General features: G+C 29.9%; 1 protein-coding gene across 2 annotated transcripts; it reads right to left on the minus strand.

Annotated features, from left to right (window-relative positions):
* Nucleotides 1-957: 957 nt before the first annotated feature.
* On the minus strand, nt 958-6,613 carry LOC112706210 (protein DETOXIFICATION 27). 2 transcript variants are annotated; one of them, XM_025757387.3, is made up of 8 exons: nt 6,130-6,613; nt 5,510-6,051; nt 5,256-5,342; nt 5,094-5,150; nt 3,963-4,201; nt 3,720-3,838; nt 2,679-2,765; nt 958-1,358 (listed from the first exon to the last, which is right to left on the minus strand). In XM_025757387.3, the coding sequence occupies exons 1-8, from the start codon at nt 6,403-6,405 to the stop codon at nt 1,305-1,307; spliced, it is 1,461 nt and encodes a 486-aa protein (XP_025613172.1). In that variant the 5' UTR covers nt 6,406-6,613; the 3' UTR covers nt 958-1,304. The 2 variants fall into 2 exon arrangements, with proteins under 2 accessions (XP_025613172.1, XP_025613174.1); XM_025757389.3 differs by lacking the exon at nt 2,679-2,765.
* Nucleotides 6,614-10,608: the final 3,995 nt, after the last annotated feature.

Here is a 10,608-nt window from a genome sequence, read left to right on the forward strand (position 1 = left end):
CCATGTCTCGAGCATATAATAAGGTTTATAATGGACAGTCTAGACATATAAGTTTGAGACATGAATTTGCGAGGCAACTAATAGATGATGGTGTAATTACCATCACTTATGTAAGATCTCAAGGAAATTTAGCAGACCCTTTGACTAAAAGTTTGTCAAGGGATAAAATCAAAGAGACTACTGCTAAAATGGGATTAAAATCTATTATTACTAAATGATGGGAACCCAACTTTATTCTAGTAGACCACTAGTTTTAAGGTTTAATGGGTAATAACAAGTTATTTAACAATTGGAGCACTAAGGTATAGGATTTAGTGCTATTTACAATAAATTAAGAGGGTGAGTTTAAACACTTAATGGAATGATAATATTATCTATCAAAAGATTCCACCTATACGAATATAAGAGTGGTGCCGCTCTAATCGAGAATTTTAGAGGTTTTATTCTCATAAATATTCATGAAACCAGGATGAACACAAAGTCATATAAGTGCTTAAAATTATAAACTCTTGAACTTGGAGGGTATAAGTAATGTGTGTGATTTTTGGTACTAGCATATGGAGTATAGGTTTAATCGATTAGACACCTATTACTTCATTAGAACTTTAGAATTTACACTAAAAAAATATTTAATTTTAGTGACACATTTTTTATGCATATACTTATATGACGTTTAAATTTTGTAAATAGTGGGGGATTGATCGATATTTACAAATTTGATTAATTAATATTATTAATATTATTATTAATATTAATAAACGGTTACTAACTGTTTACTACCATTTGGTTGAAAAGACACAACTTTTTAAAGATTGTGTATATTCAAAACATTGTGTCTATTGGTTAAAAGGACACAGCTCTTTAAGAATTGTGTATGTTCAAAACATTGTATCTATTGACAATAGAAAAGACACAACCATTTGTATACGTAACTAATCATAATTGCTACGTGCAATATGTATAAATAAGTCATTTCCACTATTTTAAATATACAAGTACTAAGTGTACATTTTAATCAACTATTAAAATTTTTTCTTTGTTCAAGAAAGTTGAGAATTTCTTATTATTGTTAATTAAGAAATTTTTAGGTTTCATTGTATCATGAGAGAATATTGTCATCAACCCTATAACAACTAAGTGTGGGACAAATATCTCTCTAAATAAAGCGATCTAATCGTGTCTTAAAACCACTACACAAATATAAAATTTTGTCATCTTCTCATACTAATATACCCAACACGAATATACCCAACACGAAGCATATACATGAGTTCGAATCTTTACGCCCTCGTGAAAGTTGGGTGTTACTGGTTGGAGACTAGTGCTTTCTCCTTGACAAGAATTTGAGCTTTCAGTACCTATCATGACAAATTAACCAAAGTTAGCGTTCTTACTATATAGTTCAGGTATATGGAATCGAAAACAGTAGATTTTGTCATCAGCGTATATAGTAGAGTGCTCATTGCTCTTAGACCATCTCCAATAGGGAACTCATCCCAATTTTTGTTTATGGCTCACTTGTCATAAAAAATAACTCCACATCAACTTTTGCGTTATAAACAGTAAATAGGAACTCAAAGCATCTCTCTCTTCTCCATTAGGAGGAACTAACTTTAGTCCTTGTTGTAGTCCCACTTAATTAATTAATTAAAATACTTATAATTAATATAATTAATTTTTGTTAATAATGTAATTTAAATATTTAAATTTAAAAATAATTCACTATTAAAAGATATTAATATTAAATAAATTCATATATAACAAAAATACACAATAGATAATTCGGAGTTACACTAATTTGTAAAATTACTTAATACAAAAAAAAATATAATTAAACTCTATACACTACAAGAAAAATACCCTTTTTGGTAGTTTGAAGTTTTGATTTGGAACTTGAGAGTTTGAGGTTTGAGATTGTTGGGTATTTGAAATTTGAGGAAAGTTTTGTAAGTAATTGAAAAAAGAGTTGAGTTGGTTTGGATCCATTTTTTCGAACAAAAAATAATAGTAGCAGAACTTTGATTTTGTAAACTTGGAAGAAGATAAAGAAGAGTAATAGATAGTGTGAGAATAGAAGTGTATCTAAGTGGTATATATAGAGTAACAAAATATTAAATTTATTAATAATAACGGTAACATAATAACAGCTAGTTTTGTAACAGCTAATTTTACAACAGCTAGTTTTACAACGGTTATTTTAATATAATAATATAAATATAAATAATATTTAATATTGATTATTATATAAATAATTAATATAAATTATTAAATAAATAAATAAATAATTATTTAATCTAATTAATTATTATAATTATTAATAAATTAATTATAATTTAGTTATTTAATTAATTATTATTTAAATAATTAATATAAATTATTACTTAAATAAAATTATAATTACTTAATTTAATTAATTATTATAATTATTATTGAATTAATTATTATTAATTAATTAATATAACTATTTAATTAATTAATATTTTATATAACTATTTATTTTTTTACCTAACTTGCCATTTGACAAGTGTTGATTGAGCAATGGGAGTCCCCATTCAGAGGGACTCCCTTTTTTTGAAAACAGTGAGAGAACTCACTCTCTCTTCACTCCAATGCTCCAATTCCTCTTTTTCTCTAACTACACAGTAACGGAGCTCCCCATTAGAGATGCTCTTACATACCTTTTTATCCCAATCACATCTCATCGTAATAACGATCAAAATCAACGTTTGACCGACCGTTCCACTCAACATTCCCGTCCACATACCCTGACATGATAACAATTACAGCTAACTAATCATTTAGGTAAAACAAACTTTATAGCAAGTTCTAGCGTGCATCACATTATCCGCAATAAACATAAATTATGAGTTTGTACCCATTTTTTTAACATATTAATATTATGATATGTATACAACATGATACTTCATTTACTATTGTTTATTAGATATAAATTCTAGATTTAATTATTCAATTAATCTCTATAATTTTTTATTGAATTTTAAATTAGATTTTTAAAATTTAAAAATTTGTAATTAGATTTTTATGTTAGATAAAAATTTATAATTAAATTCTTATTAATTATTATTTTTTAGAAAAAAATGCAATAATCTTGAATATTTGTTTTTAATATCTCATAATTCATCCTTACATTAAACACAAAAATGAATACTCCGGAAAAATTGTATTTTTTCTCAGTAAAAAATATAATTAGAAAAGATCTAATTGAAATTTTTTATCTAATATAAAGATTTGATTACAAAATTTTAAACTAAAAAGACCTAATTTAAAATTTAAAGAAACTATGAAGACATACAAAATAATTAAGTCTAAATCAATTTAAATTAGATCATCTTATTCGTCACATTTGACTAGAGTATCCTATCCCTAATTCCCTATGGTTATGATCAACAAAAATGTTTAACACTGCAACTAGATATCCTTTAAAAATTGTCCTTTATTCAATCTTTAGAGGAGAGTTGTCCTTTATTCAATCTTTAAAGAAGAGAAAAAATAAAAAGCAAGTAACTTCCCGAATTTTTTAAACAACTGATATCGTGAAAGTAGGTATAAAAAATTAAAATAATATACTATTAAATTTAAAGGCTAACCAAAGGCTGAAATTTAAAGGACAAGTAGCATTTTCGAATGCCTAATAACCACCTAACAAGTTCTTATATTTGGCATATATTTGTGGTAACTTAGGTATAAGCTAGACTTACAATAATACCCGAAGGCAGCAACCAGCCTAGGAGGATCCCAAGAGGCATTCCCATCAAATAGTAACTTGCAATGTTAACGTATGCCACTATTGCTTGATTTCCACATCCCACTGCTACCCCTGAGAAAAGTGAAGACCAAATAGATACCACATATTTATTGGAGACAAATAACATCAGAATTTGCATCATTGACAGAGATTCGACTTTGGTGCTCATTAAAGTCGATATTAGAAAGATACTAACCTGAAAGAACAGGTTGGAGGCAATTAATCAGAATTGTAAAAGCCAACATGATTGACAGCTCATTGACCATTTGGACAATAGCGGAGCTTGAGGTAAAGATCAAAGCAAGATTCTCATTGAAGATCATAATTATCAACCAAAATATAAATCCCACCACCACAGTGTTTAGCAATGAAATAGCTGTTGCAAATTTTGCCCCTTTTGCGTTGCCTGCGCCAAGCTCATTTGCTACACGCACCCTGAGTTAAATAATGTCAATCAATTATGTAAAGCAGAAAAAAAAATTACTTGGTTTTATAGTTGACAGAGAATTAGTTTTATATAATTAAACAGGTGGGATTTTTGTTAGTTCGGTATCATTAAACAGTTGGACTTTGTTTCTGCAATTATTTGCTTATATCTAATAATGAGGAATTTATGTTTGATAATATTATGTGGTGAAGATAAGTGTATTTATAGACCTAGTAAATTGTAATACAATCTCAAGTTGATGCTGCACCCTGGATATATAACATCATAGACAAAAGTCTACAACCTAATTGATTTTTGAGAAGTTTCATCCATGTAGGTAGATATTTTATTTGAAAAAGTCACGAAAATCTTAACCTGAAAATCTTCAAGAATACTCATGGACATTTTCTTGGAACTTCTGACTTATAGACAACAAGAGCACCTTAGTTTTCAGCATAGTATATAGACAATAATCTCCAAGAGATCAACTAGTTTCTGTCTCACAAAATCAGTTACAAATTAAAATGTCAAGCATTGACAAACTTTGAAGCATGTTTAGGAAACTGTAACATGATTTGGAAGCAGGGGAAAGAAAATAATTTTCTCTTGAGAAAACTCATCCAAAATCGAATACAAATGATAATAATAAGGATCTCATGGTTCATCTAGATAAATTTCAGCAAGAGAACTTGTATAACATGAACTAACTGCTACAATAATTTGAGAGGAAACATTCAACAACCAAATAGAGAGCAATAGCAGAATAACACTAACTTTAGAGCATTTTCTCATCCAATAATTAACATTTCAATATACTCATACTTTTCTCCCTACTATCAATCCATTATTTAGCATGCTTTGAGAGAGGAAGAAAGGTTGAGTTACAATCAAGTAACATACCCGGATGCAGCCAAAAATCCAAGAGGTATCATGGATTCCCAAGCATAAATAGTATTACTGCCAAGGTCAAAATTCCGAAACAAAATAAAATATAATCCAATAAATGAAAAGCTATGGATGCAATTAATACCAAGCTAAACTAGGAATCTCAATCTACCATACCAAACCGAAAGAGCATCGATAGCAACCTCAGAGTTGTCCATATAACCCGACATTATAAGCAACAACCTGTAATAGAAATTCTCTAACCTGCAATATCACACACATTATACTCAAAAATTACAAAGAGTACTTAATAGGATATCTTTATTTTTTCTCTAATATAAAAAAACACCATCTTCACTCTTTATTAAAATACGCATTTCTAAAAATTAGAAAACCACACAAAATAACAGGGAATTACGTAAAACACTAACAGAAGCATGATGCCAGAAGCAAAAGATAACTTGAAGAATTCCCAGAGTCCAAGAAAAGCTTCAGAAGAGAAACCAGTCCATGTATCTTTACACCCACCAAAGAGAGTGTACGAAAGCATTCCCACAACCGAAACCCACCACGAGAACCCAATAGAAAGCGCAGCGCCAACAATCCCAACCTTCATCTTGGACACAAAAACCAAACTCACTGCCACGTGGATGGCAAGCGAAACACCTGCCATCCACGCCGCGACACGTGTCTTGAGCTGACACTGCAAGAATCTTTGCAGCGAGAATTGGAAGGGAAAGCTGAGGTGAAGAGGGATCAGCCATATGGCAACCAAACCGGTGCGTTCCGCAACCGCTGAAGGCTGTCCAATGAACTTCAAGATCGGAGATGCGAACACGAAAATCGGAATCATGAAGAGCGAAGAGAAAAAGAGAACGAGCCACGAGCGTTGCAGGTAGATTCCCAGCATGTGATGCTTTCTGGCACCGTAAGCTTGGCCGCAGAGGGTTTCAAGCGCGCTCGCCATGCCCAGCTAAAGAGGAACGAAACCGAAAGGGTTGGTGAAGATGGAAGAAACGTGGAGGAATGTGAGAAAGTTGAAAATGGTTACCAAGAATCCGAAGGTGATGGAGATGAGTACGGTGCAAGAAATTGAGAAGGCGGCGAGGTCGATGTCGGAGAGGTGGCCGGCGAAGGACTGGGTGACGACGGTGATGGAGAACATGGCGAGGCGGGTGAAGATGGAAGGGGCAGCAATTTGCCAGAGGCTGTTTGATTCGGAGCATGTTCGTTGTATGAGAGTGGCTTCGTCGTGTGGTTGGTGTAGCAGGGGACTCTCTTCTTCATTGATGATGATAGTACCACTGCGACTGTTACTGCCCACCATGTGTTTGATTAAATGTGTGTGAGCAATGCAGTGCAGATTTAGATACTTTTTCTTGATAGTGACCTTTTCTGTAAGTGTTCAACGACCTAGATTTAGATTTCCTATAAGAACTTGAGTTTACCAAACCAAATAGATCTAGATACATGATATCGTCAAGAGAAAAAATGATGAATAGAATGAAAATTATTTTCTATTGTTAGTGGAAGTCAGGACTCAGGAGTGTATCATTTTGTTTTTATTAATTTTTTAAAATGAGTTGTCTTCATTTGTTTTTCTTTGGTCATTAGTTTTTTTTTTTTAATTCGTAGGTGGTTGTAATTTGTAAAGCCGGTCATGGTAGCAAGAGGAAAAAAATCAGTTATAGTTAGTTAACTTGATCTACTAGTCAAGTCATAAGCTGTGGTGAGAGTTTGACGGACTTTGGATGATAATAGTAAAAAAAGTTGAAAATTGGAAAGATTAGTAGGAATAATTTAAAAATTTAAATAATTTTTTAAAATTTAAATATTTTTATTAGGGGTGTGCATGGTCCGGTCCGGTCCGAAGATCCGGTCCGGTCCTGAGCACTTTAGGAACTAATTTGGTGTGATTTCATTGGGTCTATGGTCGGGTAAGGGTCTCAAAAATAGACCCAGTCATTATTTCGGGTCGGGTCCGGACCATGGCTCGGTCACCCGAAATCGGCCCGGTCATCATATACAATTAATATTTTGTGTTATTAGTAATGGATGATGGCTATTCTATGTGGAATTTAAGTATTGTAAACCTTAATATTTTATATTATTAGTTATTATAAGACTATAAGTTAATGTTTTATGTTTAAAATGCATAAGATTTTAGACTAATGCATAATGTTGTGTTATTTGTATTGATTTAAATATTTGGTGTTAATGTTATTATACAATATTAGTATTGATTATGGTTATGTTTTAATTTTAGAGAATAGTTGGTTCTTGTTATATTTTCTAAGTAAATTTTACCATATCAAATAATAGTTGGCGCCTTGAAAATTCGGATATTTTCACGTGCTAGTTTATAAGAAGGGTATCAAGGTAATGTAATGTTAATGACTCGATTTTCACCCGATTTTTATCCGGTATAATCATGGCCCGAAAGTGTATAGGTTTCATCGGGTCTAGGACCGGTTTTCGGGTCTAATAAATAGACCCGGTATATATTTCGGGTCGGATCTGGATCACATCAAACCTGGTTTCACCCGACCCATGCACACCCCTAATTTTTATCCTAAAATTTATTTTTTATAAATATAAAATTATTTTCGTTTAATTTATTATTATTCTAAATATTCGGAATAGAAATAGTAATTTAAAATGTCACGATTAATTTAATGAGTTTCCTTTAAGACCACACACAAAGGAAAATCATTTAAAACAACACAAATAAACCTTAACAACAAAACAGTAACCGAGGATCATGATAGTTGCAAAATGTATTTTGCTTAGAATATGGCCAGATAAACTTTCACTTTAGATATATGTATAATAACAAAAAATTAAAGTAGCTGTAGACAATTGTAAAGAATTGACCTATATAAAAAAAACAAAAATAATATGATACGCTATACATTTATATAAATAAAATCAAAATATACAATTAACCAAAAATAAAAATCAAAACATACAATTATTTCAGTTATTTATACATATATATTTAATGATGATATTATAAAAATAAATAAATAATTTTTCATCAATTTGATCCAATATTTTACATATATTATAATAATTTTTTTAATATTATTTTAAAATATATTTTAGCTAATAATTAGTCGACAAATCAAAAACAAGAAAAAAAAATTCACTAATGGAACTAAAGTTAATGATATATTTGACACACACACACACATATATATATATATATATATATATATATATATATATATATATATATATATATATATATTATTATTATTGAGGGTATGTTTTTAAAGTTTTGATGAAAAATTATTTATTTATTTTTATATAATATGCTTTGGTGAGAAAGTGAGAATATACGAAAAGTAAGGTAATTACGGTAAAAATTTATACATATTGTTGTATATTATATCTTGTATTTTATATTTATACATAATTTAGGCTTATATATAATTTAGACAAAACATTTCAATTTTAAAACTGAAATATGAAATTGACTATTAGCGGAAATAAAATAGTTTAAATGATAGGTTATTTTGAATACTACAAAAAATTACTGGAATAGCGATTAATTTGAGTGATCGCTAATCAGAAAATAGCGACAAACTTCGATCGCTAAATGTTAGTGATCGATTTTAGTGACCGATTTATTAACAACGCCACCAAACCTTTATCAAAAAGTATCAGTCGCTAAACAAATCAGTTGCTAAATTGTGACTAAATTTTTCGTTGTCTAAATCGGTTTTTGAGTAAACCGGTCGCTAAATAGCGACCAACTTTTCAATCGCTAAATCGATCATTAATTTGCGACCAATGTTTCGGTCTCTAATTTGCGAATGTTATTTCGGTCGCTAATTTGTGACCAGCATTTCAGTCTCTAATTCGGTCATTAAGTGTGGACCTGTATTTTAGCAACCAAGCATTTTAGTCTATCATAATTTTTTAATTATCATTTTTACTAAATTTTTACATTTATGCCATCAAATATTGAAAAATCATCAACAAAAAACCTACACTTTAACACATAAAAGTAAATAACACTTAAACAATAACCAAAATATCATGACACACTTAAACAATAACCAAAATAACTCATCAATTCAATATCATAGACAACAATAATAAGTATGCAACAATCTCATATTACTAATTACATCATTTAAAGTCTATTAACTAACTAGCATCACAACTACTAATCAATCTTCAAACGTATGTTTACCATCTTCATCCTCTCCTACATTTGTTTTTTCACCTTCTAGTTGAGGAATTAGAATTTTAAAATTAAACTTTTTCATTATTTCGTGAAGCATATGGTTAATGAGTTCAAGTCCTCTTTTTGTCTTTTTTAACCTAGTTTTCAAGTCAACGTTCTCTTCTTGTATTTTCTTCATTATTTCTTCGTGTTCTGACCTTTGCAACCAATCGGATGACTGAAAATTGAAGTCACGATAACTAGGTCTTTTGTTAATTACAGTAAATTCTATTCCAAGTCCATAAATTCTTTCTTTTTTAACTCCGTCTATTTCATACCACACATCTATCTTATTTAGTGCATTACTTCCTTCTTTAGATATTTTTTGCATAATATGTTCTATAGCATTCTTAAATTCATCCTGTCATGCATACAAAAAATTAAAGTATATGTTAAGTGTTTTTTGAAAATTAAAAATAAAACATGTTAAGTAATAATTACAAAGTTTAAAAACTCAGTGAACTTGGTAAACTATTATCAATAATCCAATTCAAAACTTTTTACACATACTTCAAGTTAAGTAAGTCCAAAGCTACTCTCTAAAAATATTATCAATGGTCTCTAAAAGAAAGTAAATTTGAGTGAAAGTTCTTACCGTTAGGTATCCTGATCTTTGGTCAAATAATAATCATTTAAACTAATTAAGTAATTAAACTGATTAAACTTTGTCAAACTCAGCAAAAATCGAAAAAATTAGATAAATCAATTTGGTCTAATTCAATAAAATTTGGTCAAATTAGATAAAATTGTTATTTGTTATTCATAATTTTTTTTAAATATATTATATAAATATATTCATGTAAACAACAACTTTAATACATATCTTTTATTTTCTTATTTTTATTTTCTTGTTATGGTATCAGAGCTCAAAAAAGAGCTCTGTTGATACCTATGGTAAAAATTTCAAACCCAAATAATCAATGACAAAATTATCTTCTAACGTAGCACAAGATCCCACTAGTCCTTTCTATATTTATCCTAGTGAAAATCTAACATGTTCTTGTTACTCTTGTTCTTACTGGCAATAACTATCACTCTTGGTGTCGATCCTTTTCTATGGCCATCATCTACAAAAATAAATATGGCTTTCTCATTGGTTCCTTCTCCTTTAACTGATGATCCTCTGTTTCCAATATGGGAGCGTTGCAATAATCTGGTGTTGTCTTGGCTATTTCATTCTCACTCCCTCTATTACACAAAGTGTTATTTATTTTTCTACTACCTCTTCTGTATGGACTGATCTTAAAGAGCGTTTTTCCCAAAGTGATCTTTTTCGTATTGCAGAATTACAATAAG

This window comes from Arachis hypogaea, chromosome 8 (assembly GCF_003086295.3).
Source record: "Arachis hypogaea cultivar Tifrunner chromosome 8, arahy.Tifrunner.gnm2.J5K5, whole genome shotgun sequence".
Classification (NCBI taxonomy): Eukaryota; Viridiplantae; Streptophyta; class Magnoliopsida; order Fabales; family Fabaceae; genus Arachis; species Arachis hypogaea.